We start from the raw sequence: 17403 nt of genomic DNA, 5'->3' as shown, positions 1-17403 counted from the left end.
AGAATAGGAAATAGCCAGCACAAAGACCCTAAGTGCCTTCCATGCTTAAGAAACACCAAAAAGGCTAATGTAGCTGAAGCTGCATGAGCAAGGGGGAGAATGCCAAGAGATGAGTCACTTGTGACTGGGAGACAGAGTATTTAGGGCCTCAAAGAGATAACTTTGGCTTTTACCCCATGTGAAACAGAGGGCTATTGGAGGGCTTAAAGCAGCACAGTGACATGATGTTAATTTATGTTTTAAAAGGACCACAAACATGAAAGATAAGGGCAAATGTGAAATCAGGGAAACCAGTCTAGGAGACCATTGCAATAATCCTCGCAGAGAGACGATGGTGATTGATTTAGGGTGGTTGCAGAACAGGGGTTAAGAAGTACAGCAGAGCCTATAGGATTTCCTGAACGATTGGATGTGGACTGCAGGGAAAAGAGAGGAGTCAAGGCCATTTCCAAGTTCTTGGTCAAGTAACAACTGAAAACATGGAGTTGTCATCACATGAGGTAGAAAGATTGTTGAAGGAAGTTTGCAGGTGCTGAAGAGGGAGCAGCAGTGGGAAATCAAAAGTTTAGTTTAGAATATATTGACTTTGGGATGTCATTAAGACAATTTCCATCCTTGCTAAAAGGCAATTGCTGGTTTCTAGTCTGAAGACTATAAATCCCCAAAGACTAGAACTTTGTCATTTCTGACACCTAGAACAGTGCCAGTCTGCAGAGTAAAAACTCAATAAATAAGTATTGAGTGGATAAATGAATTGATAAATGAATAAATGAATGAATGTTGCCTGAAATTAGTGGATTGGTGAGCCAGATTTAAAATCTCAGTGCCATGACTCTAGAGTTATTTTTTGCACAGAATATAAGAATGAAGAAATTTAACATTTGTAATTTATATTTCATAGTTATTGACATGTGTTGATATTGAAACATTTATATTTTACTTTTATTCATCAAATAAGAATGGTTTTAATGAAGAAACTACGGAAGCTTCATTAACTTTTGGAGAAGACTAAGACTTTAAAACAATGATTTACTTAATACTCTTATAATTTGCAATAATTTATATTATTTCCAAAGCCTAGCCATAGTGAGAATTTTATGTAATGAATTGCATTTTTGCAGATTTTTATGCCTATAATGTAAATTTTTATTGTAGTAATAATAAAATGTGATTTAAATGACCAGGCAATGTACCTGGTACAATGACCCAAAGACAACATAAAAATAAATAATCTCATTGGGAAATATTTTTACTCTCCTTCCTTAAAGAGATCATATATTGAAAATATGCTACTTGTTTATATTAGAAAATGCTATATCATGCCCTATATGGCCTTTCTTCCTTTCTTCTGCCCATGGAAACAGAAAAAATCTTGAAAACCCTGTTTTCTAATCCCTACCTTTTACGTCTGTTGACAGTTGAAGAGGCTTATCTCTTGACAACTCCCACAATATGTCCCTCCCACCCAATCTAAATATTTTAAATTCCTACAGTGGAAAAAACAAACAAACAAAGAAACAAACAAGTACAGTTTCCTGACTCAGTCATGCCCTTGTGTCACTTCTGAGTCTGTGTGCAGGCTCCTTCACACAGGCACACCCTTTTCTCCAGGCACACCCCTGCTCAGATGCCCCATCTTCGGAGAGCCCTCCTTCACATCCCTTCCCCCATATTGCCCTAATCGTATGCAGGGAAATGGCATATTTTATATGCACCATCCCTTATCGTATTTGCTTATTGACATGTTAGTCTCCTCCATTAGATTACAGATTATCAAAGAGCTTTTTTTTTTTCTTTAATACAGTCCCTGGTGCTTTAGTAAATGAGCAATATGTCTGTGTTGAGATGAACTCCTACCCAAAGCCATTTGGTTGCACAGACTAATTTTTATCAAGCTTCAAAGGCTGTAAAAAATGTGTCTCCTATGGAAGCCTTTGTTTCCAAAGCTGTGCTGTCTTTGTAAATGGTGTTGAATCTTTAACTGGGGTCAAACACTGAATCAGAACCTACATTTTTTTAAACTTATAACCCTATGTATGCTGTTTGCACACCAAAGGGCCATCACGATCTCTCTGAAACTTGGCAGAAGCAGCTGAAAGAAAGGCACTACAGGGGGAAATGCTACAGCAGGAAGGGAGCAAGCTTCCAACAGAGCAAAATCTGGAGCTAGAATCTGGCAAAATTGTTAATAGAATGCATTGCCAAAGATGTCTCATACCCCAAGTTTGCCTTGTATTTTGATGCATGACCCATGAACTTCCACAATGATACAACTTCCTTGGGACAATAATCATCTCATTTTGCTCTCATCCTCCTCACGATAGGCAGCAGTGGAGGAACATGATGACTACCAGAGTATTCAAAAGGAGCATGTTAGTTCTATTTGGGGATGAATGCCACAGGCAATGTTCATCTGACAGCTAAAAAGGCACCATCTTGGGATGGGTGGAAACCTGCAATTCCACAGAACAAGGGTCAGCAGTCAGACTGTTACTGAGCACAGGTGTAGATGTACCCTGACATCAACAAAATGACTAGGTGTCCATTTTCCTTCTCATCAGCCTTGCTACATGATGGCACTCCCACAAGTCCACAATATTGTTATAAGCAGTGTGAATGTGGAGTATGAGTCAAAGTCACTAAACAAGAAGCCACACAGTTTTGAGAAAAAAAAAAAATGAACTCTGGGTTATTCTTTAACATTCTATGAGATGCTGTCTGGAATTTAACTTAAAATTAACAGGATCCATTTATATACCCCAAAGTAGAGAACTTCAATCCTTACCTAGGACCAGTCTCACAGCCAGACCCAAATTTAAAGCCAAACATCCACATCTGGTTTTTTTTTTTTCCATTATGTGCAGAAAACAAGAAAACCTCTCTCTGATGTATAAACATAACTGTGAGAGCAAATGAAATAATACTGTCCCTGACTGGTTGATACACAATCTGCTTAATAATATACAAACAAGCAAACAAAATCATTACGCCTTTGAACTACTTTGCATTACGTTCTGAAGCTCTTAATTTTCAAAAATCTAGTTGCATAAAGAATGTGATCATCTCATTCCACTTACTGTTTCTTTGATCCATTCTTGTCTCTGCTGTCAATAAGGTGACCAAAAAAGAAAAACAACAACAACAACAACAACAAACAAACCTTCCTATCAACAGCAGAGACATTTAATATTTGGAGGTAAGTATATGCATGCAGGTGGACACATAATAAAATACACTGAATAAACAAGTAAAGTCTCCATGGGGAGAATAAAAGATGAATCTGGGTAGTGCTCCCAACAGAACAGTGCACTGCATTTAGAATTCAAAGATTCTCTGTTTGGTTGCATGAAGCATTGCATTTTTTATAAGTACTAGAACAAACAGATTTTTATCTTCCTAGGGTGTTGCAGAGAACAGGCTACTTGCTAGCAGTTAGATATAGACAGATACAGATACAGATAACAGATACAGATACAGATACAGATACAGATATATAAATACATAGACACAGAGGTAGATGTACATATCGGTAGGTAGATACATACCTTAATTGTAGTCGTGTGTGCTCCAGGGTATTCTTTTTCTTCCAGCGTTGACCATCTTTCTATAAATTTAGATACCAGGGAATCATCATAGTCCACTATCTGAAATCCAGAAACGTTTGCCCCTCCAAACTGAATTTTTAATAGGTCTCCATCAGTAAAGCCCTAGACACAGAACACATGTCAGGCTTTCCATTAGGAATCAAAGAGAACATTTACAAAATAACCTATACATTGAGGTTTTACAAATGTCAAAGAGCACACAAGATCAAAAGCTCATAGGAAATGATTCATGCATCTATCAGTCAGTACTCGGCACCAATACCTACTATCATTTTGTAATCACAGTAGGTCCTTAATCAATGAATGTTTATTGGCTGTACTCACATAAAAGTTCTCCATTTTATTGAGAAATCTTCCATGGATAAGGACGGGTTTTATTTATTGATTCTACAACAGAGCACTACCACATGGTTACAGATACTTAATAACATAAAGCTAGTTCTCTGGGAGCTACACCATTGTGAGCAAGTTATTCCTATTAAAATTGGTCATTCTCTCAGGTGATAAGACACCTTTAAAATAAGCATGGAGGGTACTAAATGACTAGTCATTATTTGAGAACAGTCAAACAATTTCATATTAAGTATGTAAGTTAATTTTTTATAAAATGTATTAAATTTTAAAAATCAATCTCTTGCATTATTAGAATGAATTCAGTCATTACTAAAACTATTATTATGTGGTATTTCCATTGATTTCAAATTTTGTGCTGTCATGAATTCTATCTCAATTTGAGAGTATTCTCTCAAAGATGAAATCACAAGATGAAATCACAATTTTAAATCACAATTAACTTTTTCACCTCATACATTTACTCCTTATTATTGTGCATAAGGATTGAAATTATCCCTGAATCCAAAATATAGGAGAATCTTGTCTTTGTTATTGATATTAAGAAAGTATATTTTAATATATTTGTGTAAAGAAGGATAATTACTTTGTTATTCTTTTGTTTTTTTTATTCTTTTGTTTTTCTTTTTATCAAAATAATGCAAACAGTGCAAAAAAATATATAACAAAAGCTGCAGATTCTCTGCTTTGCCCAACCCTGTTTCAATTAAGCTGCTTCAAAACAATCAATTCCAATAATTTTTGTTTTTCATATATTTATCTCCATATTTCTGCATGACACATATGCTCTCTTTTTTTTTTCTTTAATTATAATTTTTTTTTTTTTTTTTTTTTTATGAGAGAGAGATAGAGACAGAGCACGAAGAGGGGCAGGAAGAGAGGGAGACCAAATCTGAAGCAGGCTCCAGGCTCTGAGCTGTCAGCACAGAGTCTGACGCAGGGCTCGAGCCCACAAACCATGAGATCGTGACCTGAGCCAAAGTCGGAGGCTTGACCGACTGAGCCACCCAGGCGTCCCCACATATGCTTTCTTAATTTATCCATTTTAGATATTTTTTATTGAGTTTTTGCTTATGTCAGATGAGCATGCAATTCATTCACTTTTACCTCCTCATCCATTTCACGTTCATGCTTTTCATATTTGCAATTCTGTTATTCAGAGTAAAGCCAGATAATGTGCTGAGGCTGCATTTTCCTTCATGAAAGGTATTTCATTCTCACATTAATAATTGCTTCAGTTTTTCACTACTACAGTTTTCACTACTTACTATAGTTTTCTGTATACCTATCTTTAGTTTTTTCCAGTTGCTCCATGGGAACTTTTCATGTTTATACAAGTAAATCTTTCCTTTTCTAAATAACATATTCAAACATATCAAGTAATCTGCTTCTCCCTCTTTTTTTTTTTTTTTTCTTCTGAATATTTAATTTACAGGAGAACTTCTTAAACGCTGTTATCTGAACTGGCTCCTCTTTCCGTCTTCTCTGCAACAATACCCTGGAGTGTCCCTTCACCATGTTTCTGACTAGTTCCGAATCTGGCTGCCTTGATTACTATTCTTTCATGTTTTATTCCCTTCTTTCAGAGCCCTCAATAGCTTCCTGAGACACACTGGAGGTAAGTTTTTTGAGACACTGAATGTCTCAAAATATCTTTATTTTGCTCTAACACTTGATTAGTATTTTGGCTAAGTACAGAATTTTAAGTTCAAACTTTCATAATCTGAGGACATTGTTCCTCTGACTTCTATTGTTTCTATTGAAAAATACAATGTCATTATTCCTAATTATTTTTTGTAATAAATACAAAAATTTGACCTCCTTTGCACCCCTCTCTGCCTCCACCTCCCACCTGTCCAAAATCTTTAAGATCTATCTTTCCCTGAAATGTCATGATGACATCTTCTTTGAAATATGAAAGGAAGTCTCTTTTCTTTCATTGCTTTCTGTACTCAAGGGGCACATTTGTGTCATCCAGTACTGGGAATGTTTCTGAATGTTCTTTGACAATTTCTTACCCTGTTTTCACTACTGTGTCTTTCCAGAATGCCTATTATTACCACATTGCAACTTTTAGAGTAAATGTCTAAGTCCCTTTACAGGTTCCCCTGCATTTCATAGGGTATTGTCATTTTGTTACATAATCGTAAAGACTTTTCTTAAGCTTATCTTCAAAGTCACATAATTTTACTTGTTACTTTAGGAAAAAAAAAGTTAGCTTCCCATAGCTCTTTCTTATTCTCTGAGGGTTTTTTTTTTCTTTTTTTCTTTTTCATAATGCACTCTTTCTCTTCTTTTTGGATAAAATATATTTTATTTCTCTGCAGATATCCATTATAACTTTAAACATTTGTCTTGTGTTATCTGCCTGCCCTGTTTTTGTTTATTTTACTTTTATTTATTTATTTATTTATTTATTCATTCGTTTGTTTGTTTTATATTATATCCTTCATGGCCCAGACTTTTCACAAATGCCTAATTCTATTCAGCTATTTAAGAGTAAGACACTAAAAAAAACTTTATTGGAATTTCTATGTGCATGGGGGAGGCTCCCTGATGAATGTGCTTCACTGTAAGGCAGATAGTCTGGGAGGGATGGGTTGGTTGCAGCACGTTTTGTCCATATCTATGGATTGAGGAAATGAAAACTAGATCCCTTTACGCCCACTTCTTGGTCACATTCTGCACAAATCATCCTCTTAAGTGCTGTATCAAGAACTTAATGACAACCTGTGTTTGGGAGCTTAATCAAGCATTTACCAATTCCTGAGGAGATTAATCAACAGTGGTATCTAAAGGGCTTTACTATCTTTTGTAACCACCACCTTTAACTCTCAACACACACTGGAGAGGAAAAAGGGGACATTTCCAATCAAGATTTTGGAAGACCAAAGCGCTTCCAACTCTGAATGGCATTCTTCAATTTGAAATGTCAGTGGAATTTTCAAATGTCTTCTAGTTCTCAGAAACCACAGCTTTTCTCAGATTCTTTGAATTTACTGATTCATTAGAAGTTCCATATGGTGAAGATACCAAGTATTCAGAAAAGGAGGAACACAATTTGAATTCAGATAAAGTATTAGGCACTTTTCTCCCTAGAAGCATGACAGCAGCATGAACTTGTTTTTTGATTTTTTTTTTTTAAATCTTTTTACTTTGGTCATTCGTACGTTTCTTTCCTTTTTCATAGAATCAGATATCAACTCTCAAATTGATGAGCCACCTTCTGTCATTATTTCTCAATGTTCCAATATAATCTTCTCCATCTGGACATTTTTAAAGATCACGGCTTTCAATGTGGCTCTGTGTTGTTCATCAAATGGCACAATTCACACAGGGGACTAACTGTCCAGGCTGTTCCCTGCACAGAATGTAGTTCTGAAAAGAGTGAATACAGAGTTGTATCTATTTTAACCCTCGCTGCTCAGGTGGGAAGTCACTTAGGATCTGTAATAACACATTAATGGGTAAGTTCTGATGAATTTTATTGTAGTTAGCCATTTCACGGGCAAACAGAATTTTTACCTGAACAACCAACTTCTAGCAGTAGCATGTAAGTTTGAGATTTAATATTTTAAATCACTGCGGCTACCTTTTAGTGAAAACAGTATTTATCGGTTGTGAGGTGTTTGTTTGTTTTTTTTTTCTCCATGATTACCAACAATAATGTCTTCTAGTATAATAATCTGATATTCCAGAAGCCATGAAATGAATCTACACTTACGTAGATATGAAAACTTTCCCAAGCCCTATTATGCTATTTAGAATAAGCTCTTATTTTTTCCCTCCTTTTCCCACTATTTTTCAGAGGTTGGGGAAGGTGGTATTCTCATCAAGGAAGATCATACCTCTTTAAAGAACATAAACCTTTGCAGTGATAAAGGCATAAGATCATTTTACTGCTGATCTAAAAACTATTTTGAAAAAAAAATGTCTAATGATAATTCTAAAGGGCTCTGATTATATTTAAGAGAGAGATACAATTCACCACTTGGATATTCAGTGTAATCATAATCTGACAGAAATCCCAATGAAAAAGTCATCAGCTATAGGAATTCAATTTCATTGTGTTGCTTACATAGTAAGTAGATAATCAGAAATAAATAATATATAATATATTAATATTCTTGACATTTCCAGCTTTAATTTTTCACTGAGATATTCTCGCAAATAGGCATTTATTTCAAATATTATATATACTAAAAACTTTAAAGGAATGAACGAAAGGAAGAATGTATAAAACACCATGACAATGAAAACCAAGAGGAAATTTGAATAATTAAGCTTTATGTATTTTTGAAACTTTTCCATAACTAAATATGCTTTTTAAGACAATTTATAAACTTGTCAAATATCGTTCTCTAATTTCTTACATAATTTATAATAGGAGATTGATTAGAAAATGTAAAATAGGAAATAAATCCAAAACATAACAAATTCAGAAAAATATCATTTCTAATTGATTAATAGAATCACAATATGTTTTTAAAAATACCACTGATAAATGCTGATCATTCACAACTATTTTATAATTAATAAACATCTCTATTAAAATAATAAATATCAATTAATTCACCTACCAGATTTGCAATGATATAATGGTAACCTTTAACATGTTTTCCAATGGTAATAACCTAACAAAGATAAAGAAACCATTATGTAATAAATGCAAATAACATAAATGTAAAATTATTGATGTTATGGCCCAAATGAGAAAAACAATAGAATTTTATCTACTATGTTTTTTGATATTCTATGAGGAGTCATATTTGACAAGATATAATTATCACAACAGTGACCATTTCACTCAGAAAAAGGTAACGATACATTTTAGTGCTTTATCATCACTTCTTTCAAGAAGTCAATAACTAAACAGACATAATTACCTCAGTTTTGTCAATAGTGGAAATAAGATCACAAGATCTTAAGAAATATAAAACTAAAAACATGTATGAATCCATAATAAGCCATAGTTTTCTTCCTACAAAAGCTATTTTTTCATTACACCCTTAAACAGCTGAAACCAACATCTGAGATTTTATATTCACACACTGACACGCAAATTTATAGTAGTACATGCATTTAAAAAATATGAATAAGTATATAAAAGAATTCTTATATGAATCTATAAAATAATATTCCCATCTTAAGATTCTTGAAATGCTTATAATTTAGTTCCAATGAACATTATTATTTCCAGCTCGAGGCAGCAAAGCATCAGAGAAGCTAATATTTCTCCACAAATCTAAGTCAAAAATCAATGGTGAGACACACACATCATGGAACAAGTGGTCATTTTGGTAATGCTCACGTCAGTTTGGGATATTACTGAATCAATGTGACTTTTCACTGACCTGTATATCAACTAAAGAGAGTTGAATTTGGTAAAATGGTCATGTGGTAGTCCTAGCACTTAGGTATGAAAACGTAATTTTTATTTTTAAGAAAAGTGTCACATCAATGGAAAGCATGAAATACCTGGGCTATAGACAAACATTCAAATCATTAGCGTATTTGCCTAATTAAACTGTTTTGGTGGCTTCCCATTGCTTCCAGCGTTAAGAGACAAAATCCTTAATTTATGCTGAGAAGTCCAATGATCTTGCAAGCTTCTCCAGGCTTTTACCACTCTTTACACTGGAGCCTCATCGGCCCTGTTTTTCAGTAATTTTGTGCAGAAAAGGGCTTCTTTCCATCACCTCAGGGCTTTATATATTCTGTTTCCTCTGCTAGGAAAGCTCTTTCCACTATCATATCATTTGTCTTATTAATGCTACAAGCACAAGGAATTTCAACCCAATGTTACCTCCTGGGAGAAGACTTCTCTGACCTTCTCTTATCCTGGACAAAGTCTGGTACTCCAAAGCAATGCATTTAGTTAAAGAACAAGGGCAAAATCCTAAGAAGGATTCCACCAAATATCCCTTTGAGGTTAAGTGATAGCTAGTTGGAAGAGAGTTAGGGCTTGTATTATTTTTAACCCATTTTTAGGTAAACTAAATCACCTTTTTCAAGAAAACGAACCCTCTATATTGAAGGAACAGATGTCCTTCTGGATGAAAAATATATTAATTAGCATCACTTGAATTGAGTTGATTGTGTCCCTCGCATACCCTACTGACATCTGTTGATTCTGTTTACTGTTCATTCTACTTTCTGACTCATGCATGTCTTTCTTCTGGGAACTACAACAACAACAGAACATTGTATAAATGGTGCTACCAGTAGCCCTTACTTGAGTTAAGTGTTCACTGGGAGAAAGCGGGGAGATACGACAATTCACTAACTCTACCCGTAAATAGGAATTAGTGCTGGTCATACTAACTCACATTTTTGCTTTACAATAATCATTAGCATTGCACTAACAATAGCAAATTTATATTGATTTCTCAATGTTTCTAATGGACCAGTTCTTTCCCACCTAACCACAACTAGAAATAAATAACTCTGAGGTTTTATTGAAATGATAAAACATGCATAATCAACAAAGGGATTCTTTCTAACTTTAAGCTATTATGAAATAAAGTTTCAGCAATTCTGTTCTCCTATAAGTGTTAATAGAGTGAATAAGTAAACAGTGTTTCCTTTTCTTGAAATGGACTTCAACCTCACTTATTGCTTGGTAGACTGTTTTCCCCAAAGGCCTTCCATGATCTCCTAATCTAAATTTTTTCTGTCGTTTTTTTCATAACATCCTGTTCTCATTTGTCAGATATACCATTATTATACTTATGCATGAATTTCTGTAAATATATCATAAATATTCACCTTAACAGGCTTTTGACTGTTTTGCTTAACATTACTTTCTTGGATCTACACAGTGCCTGTCTGGCAAACATTAGAAAATCAAGGAAATGTATTGAATGAGTAAATGAAGGAACGCGAGCCAGACACATGCTGCCAGTATGTGCATGAACCCTTCATTGATCCTCCTACCACTGTTAAGATAGTTTTTCTCTTCTAGGCTCTTCGACCACATTGTTGTATAAATTGTAATACTCTAATATGACAAGTAAAATTGGTCTTCATCTCTAAACAGTAAGTTCATGGGGTACAAATACCACTCTTTCTTTTTTTTTTAAGTTCGAGAGAGAAAGAGAGAGAGAAAGGGAGAGAGAGTGGTGGGGGAGGGACAGAGAGAGAGGGAGAGAGAGAGAATCCCATGCAGGCTCCACACTGCCAGCACAGAGCCTGATGTGGGACTTGATCCCACGGACTATGAGATCATGTTCTGAGCTGCAGTCGAATGCTTATTAGCCTACTGAGCCACCCAGGTGCCCCAAGTTACCACTCTTTCTTCCTTCTTTGCGTCTCTCATTCTAGACACAGAGGATGTCTGAAATAAATGTTTGCTGAATGATGCAATCAACCACTGTACACACTCATTTAATACATTCAAAAGCGTCTTATGAAAATACAAATAACATGCATGTGCAAAATCTCTGTACATTTTGAACGGATGTCCATATAGACAAGTATTTAATCATTGTATATTTGTTTCAAAACATTACATTCTATGTATTCCCAATTTCTCTTATAGTTTCTCTCTTCTAGTTTCAGAAATAATTATTTTCAAAACAGCTTTCACCAACATTTAATATGATGAGTCATGAATACATAAATTCTTTAAACAAAAGACTAATGACTATTATTAAAATTCAGTTTTAATGAGAATCTCCTATGAAATTCAAATGAGTTGTTGAAGTTCACATTTGAACAAGAGGCCTTCGGGTTAAAAACAACCCTAACTTCATCTCCTGAGACAGGAACCAAGACTTTTCTACTGAAATGTTCACCTCTCTGGCATATAACATTTAGCCCTCTCTCATAACAAGTTAGTTTTATCCAGTTATTTAATATTTTATGTGAGATCCATTTTGTATGTCTTAGGGCCTGTGTTATTACATATCAATTAAGGCTTCGTCAACATTTATGTTTTCAAAATGCTTTGTGTTACACAAATTAATGAATCTAATTGTCTCCTCAAAGGCTGAAAGGGCCAAGAAATGCATGCTTAACTGCATGTTTTTCTTCCAATCCTATATTATCCCTAGAAGCTACTACACACACACACACACACACACACACACACACACACACATACCCCTACAAGTTAGGAAAAGCAGATATCCAGTGAAGCAAACCTTAACTTAGTAAATTATGATGCTGCTTCCGCTGCTTCAGCAACATCCCTGGTCACTTACCTTATCTATGTGATACAGTGGATTTTATTTTTATCAGTAGGATATTACTGTACGGCTGTCCTATCCCCCCAAAAAATCTTAAATGGAATCAAGATGGTGTGGTAATAAGCACAGATAAAACATCCTTATGTACAGTAAACTTCTCAAACAGCAAACACAGACTGAATACGACTCTCCTACATATTTTAATTTCATAGATTAATAGTTTTATGGTGATATAAAATCTACCTACTAGGAGGAAAAACATGATTCCTGGAGAAACATATACACACTTTTTCTGAAGACAAGCACCCATCCAGACAACAATATAGACTTAATGCTCCATACTGCACTCTATGATTGAAGTACTCCATGTTTTGCCAAAGAATTCATGAACTACTCACTTTTCCCTTTGAACCCAGCCTCAATTTCACTTAATGTGGCTACTTCTTTATGCCTAAAAAGTTCAACAAGTAAAATTTTAATTTTCCAACTAAAAATATCAAAGTTTAAGGTAATGCTTATCGTATAAAGCATAAGAGTCAGGAATTACATATCGAATATATTTAATGATTAGTATGATGTGTCAGCATTATTGAAGACCATCTGCTATTGCTAACTGAAGCCGGAGATAATTTAATTGATGATCCCTGCTGCATCCTACATAAACCATAAAGTAAAAACTGCTGTTCAAGCACCTCACACAAATACTCATTGCAAATGCTGACATTGCACGCACATTCTATATTTGGTGCCATTAGAAAACAGAGCATAGCCAACCTGGTCTACAATGTCGTTTACTTTATCCCGTTCACAGTCCAGGATGACACGCCGTTCCTTTTTTAACTCCAGATCTTGAAAAAGTGATCGGTACGTCTCATCTTTCTTGTCATTGTTAATATTTCCCACATTGATAGCAGTCACCTGCCATTTCTTCTCAGCAGCAGAGTCCAGCACTGCCTGCAGCGTTGATAAGCCTAGGAAGGCAAAGAAAAATGATGACCAATAAAGATACTTAAATAACTCAGAATTATGTTGTGAAATCGACGGCGGATATATTTTTAAGGCTGCTATTTTCGTCAACGGAGGGGATGTTGACTCCTCTAAAAAGCTACAGCTACGATCTTTATCAACACTGACTTATTTCCACTTCGCATCAGAAACTCTTTTATCTACATGCTATTGTTCTGATGGAAAGAATTTGGAGGGATAAATAGTCTCCCCTTCTTTCAGCTCTCTCAGCTGTCTTCTTTTCTGGTGTTACTAAAGAGTAACGTCTGTGATACCTTTGGTTAAAGTGAAATACAAAGACAGAGCACACATTTCTTTCTCTTACAGAATGGAAAAGACTGTTCCGTTACGTATGACGTTCTATCATTTCCAATTAACATCCTTGAGGAGGTCGTAACACTTTCAGGGAGACAAATCTACATGAGTCTCTGTGAACACAGGAGCAAATAATCTCGAGGAGGCTGTCATGTCTCCCAATCAGCAGTTTCTTCTCCTCAGCCTCTGTTAATGTCATTTTTTTTGTTATTATTATTATTGGGACTGATCCCATAGGGATTAAAATGTTCACCTATCAACCAGATGGTAGCAGTTGGTTTTCTAACACAGACTTGTTACATTTACTTAATTTCCCAAACTATGAGACCAGTTTCATATTTAGTAGTAATTTTGCTTATTGCATCATACAACTGAGAAAATGTTATTTTTATTTTTAATTGTACATTACCTCAATTTGTGAATTTTTTGCCTAAAGTTAAATCTGCAGTTTAGCACTTGGAAAAGCAGTACATAAACTTGTCTTCCACATCCCTCCAGCTCTTCACGGCCAACCTAAATGCATCATTTCTATTAATAGTTTAATGAACAACACAGAATCTGGGCTTCAAAAAGAATTCAGGGCTTATCACATCATCTTCCCGATTCCAGAGAGAACTGCATCTTTCTCAGAAGAATGCTGATTCCTTTTTACCCATAAAATGTGAGATTTACCTAATGTGCTCTATAAATTTTATTCATGTACTAAACTTTAATTAAATCCATTTACTATGGCAAAAACAAAGGTACTCTAAATGTTAAAACCTACAGGGGCACCTGGGTGGCTCCGCTGGTTAAGCATTTGACTACTTCAGCTGAGGTTATGATCTCGTGATATGTGAGTTCCAGCCCCACATCAGGCTTGCTGCTGTCAGTGTGGAGCCCACTTCAGATCCTCTCTCTCTCTCTCTCTCTCTCTCTCTCTCTCTGCCCCTCCCCCACTCATGTGCTCACTTTCTCCTTTGCTTTCTCTCTCTGTTTCTCAAAAATAAATAAATAAAAATGTTTTTATAAAAATAAAAAATAAATTAAAAAAAACATATTAAATGTTAAAACTATAGTACCTGGAAAACATCATTAAAACTCTCACTGCCTAAACACCAGCTAAGCGTACCTAAGATTAGCCTAGAACACCTTGTGATACAAAATTCAAGGAAGCCCTCCCAAACTACCAGCATTGTGTCAAAGGACTCAGGAGCCAATGTAATAAAGATCACTCTAAGTAAAGATGAGGCAATTTGGGTATCAATAAGAATAATAACTGCAAAAGACTTTTAAATACATAAAATATTTTAAATCCATGAATTCTTAATGATATGCAAACATCTAAACTACCAAAACTGAAACAGGAAGAAATGGAAAACTTGAACAGACTGATGACCAGCAAAGAAATTGAGTCAGTGACATTTAAATATATATCTAAATATCTGGTTGTCTTTGAGGGATACTAGGAGCTGACTTATTATTCTGAAATTGGTAAATAAAGGAAGAGAAACATGCATTTTTTTTGCCCTTCCTATATGAACTATACTCAGGATAATAATTAATTAAGACAGGTTTTCCTTTTTGGAAAGACTCCAGCTAATAAATGATGAAGGTATATAGATTTAGAATTATGACCATGTTGTAACACGTAGTGAATCAATGAATCAAGGTTACGATCATTAACTGTTGCTAACAACACACAAAAAGAGATGAACAGAAGTTACACGTCTCTAACTAGGAATACTCAAACCATCTGTGGAGTATTCCTGCCAAAAAAGTGAACGTGAGTCTTATCAAGCTTCTAGATCTACCCAGCAATCTATAAGGCATATACAGCAGAGTAATACACTAAATATCATAATGTCGGCAACCATCAAATTGAAACTCTACATTATGTTACAAATCACTTAAGAGATATATTAAACAATTGGGGGATACGGACATCATTTTTATTTTCATTCAAATAACCTATGGGAAAAATAGATGATGATATTAATGAATTACTGTTAATCTGCCTGCATATGCCAATGGTATTGTGGTTATGTTGAAAACAAGAGTATTCTTTCAAAATACAAACTGAAATATGTACAGATGAAATGACATGATGTCCGGTATTGGTTCCAAAATAATTGTGAAGGGCAAAAGGATATAGATAAAACAGGATTCCTTGTATATTGGTCATTAACATAGCCGAGTTAAGAGTGCCTGGGGTCGGGGCACCTGGGTGGCTCAGTTGGTTAAGCGTCCGACTTCAGCTTATATCACGATCTCACAGTATGTGAATTCAGGCCCCACGTTGGGCTCTGTGCTGACAGCTCAGCGCCTGGAGCCTGCTTTGGATTCTGTGTCTCCCTTTCTCTCTGCTCCTCCCCTGCTCACACTCTGTCTCTCTCTCCTTCAAAACCAAAAAAAATTCCAAAAAAAAAAAAAAATTAAAAAAAAAGAGTCTTTGGGTGTCTTCTTTTATTCACTCTATTTTTTATTTAAAATATTTCATTATGAAAATTGAAAATAATTTATTGTTATTTCAAATTGGAAAATTGAGCCATAAATTGAACTTAAAGTGAATTTCAGATTTTTGGCAAAACAACAATAAGTTTCCTCTGTCTAGTCTTGTACCAAAAAACGTAGGATACGTAAGAATTTCTGAAGGGATAATTTAAACAAAAGACCACATTCCTTGTAAAAAAAATCGATTAATGACAAAACTTCTTTAAAAACTTCATGGGTCACCCATGATTTCCATTCACCATAAATACATTAACTCTTTCCATGATATAATTCAAACTCTCTTCCTGTTTTTCATCATCAGTGAAGACAGAGCATACAGCTGGTAATCATGATCAATTCAACAGATTTCAAAGTGCTTGCAAACAGTTATTAAATCTATCCAGTCTTCTGAGTAGGAAAAAAAAAGATAATTCTCTAAACCTCTTCTACTATCTCAGTCCTACTTTTCCACATTCCAATCTTCATGTAACTAACTCTTCCTTGTTACCTCTTAAAAATGTTATATGCATGGATGATGTTCAATATGCTATCCATATATTATCACTTAGCACTTGCAAGTGGGATTCCTTACTTCTAAGCCATAAATTATTCATTTTGTTTTTATTTAACCATGAAATTTACCACATACTGAAATTTCAAGTGCTTGATATTCTGTTCCATCTTTCAATATATAAATAACAATTTGTAAATGGGTTTCAAGTGATATATCTATACCTAACATGTATTGGCAGATCATGTCAAAGAATACGGAGATGACATATAAAATTAATAAGAATGTATTTAAAGAAATTGTTGAGTTTTCAACTCATTCATTCTATGTGTCTAAAGTAACTCACAGTTAGTGTGGATCTTCTTCAAAACTCTCAGAATTAATATTTGGCAACCTATGAAGCCTAGAAACATACATCCATTAGGAAGCTAAATAGCTCAAGTGGTGCAATATAAGATTTGATTATTTTAGTGTCATCATAAGACAATGAATAATATTAAACCATCTCCTAGCGACAGCCAGAAGTAACTCACAATCCATGACATGGTCTGACTCATGATTTGAGGAGATTTTTAGATTTGTTTACTCAGTAATAGTAACTGATCTCTCAATCTCTCAACTTGACCCGTGTCTTCCCTACAACTAAGAGTTTTGCATTAATTCTGATTACTCATAAATTAACAGATCAATTTAACATTTAAAAATCACTGAAAATACATGTTACAACTATGGAGGTGAAATGAATCTCTTCAAACCTAACACAAATTCATGTGCTTGGACTCTTGATACCATATTCTAATTAGGGGAAAAGCTATTACTTAAGGTAATTAATGACTTTTCCCTTCCACACAAACTACCATAAAACTATCTATAAATACCTCTATCCCTTAATCAGAATATAAACTTGTATGGACAGTGGGAATTTTATATAAATATTGTTTTATTTAAAGCTATT

The 17403-nt window shown here is 34.7% G+C and overlaps 1 protein-coding gene across 3 annotated transcripts in view; it reads right to left on the bottom strand.

Moving 5' to 3' along the window:
- Positions 1 to 17403, bottom strand: part of GRIA2 (glutamate ionotropic receptor AMPA type subunit 2) — a 156255-nt gene that overhangs the window by 48833 nt on the left and 90019 nt on the right. For all 3 annotated transcript variants that reach the window (XM_049631224.1, XM_049631221.1, XM_049631223.1), the window contains exons 4-6: positions 12920 to 13116; positions 8537 to 8590; positions 3546 to 3707 (exon numbers count right to left, since the gene is read on the bottom strand). In XM_049631224.1, coding sequence (XP_049487181.1) covers positions 3546 to 3707; positions 8537 to 8590; positions 12920 to 13116 — 413 coding nt within the window. The remainder of the gene's footprint in view (positions 1 to 3545; positions 3708 to 8536; positions 8591 to 12919; positions 13117 to 17403) is intronic.

This window comes from Panthera uncia, chromosome B1, assembly GCF_023721935.1.
Source record: "Panthera uncia isolate 11264 chromosome B1, Puncia_PCG_1.0, whole genome shotgun sequence".
NCBI classification, from domain to species: domain Eukaryota; kingdom Metazoa; phylum Chordata; class Mammalia; order Carnivora; family Felidae; genus Panthera; species Panthera uncia.
The sequence above is the reverse complement of the archived record's forward strand: the minus strand, read 5'-3'. Positions and strand labels throughout refer to the sequence as shown.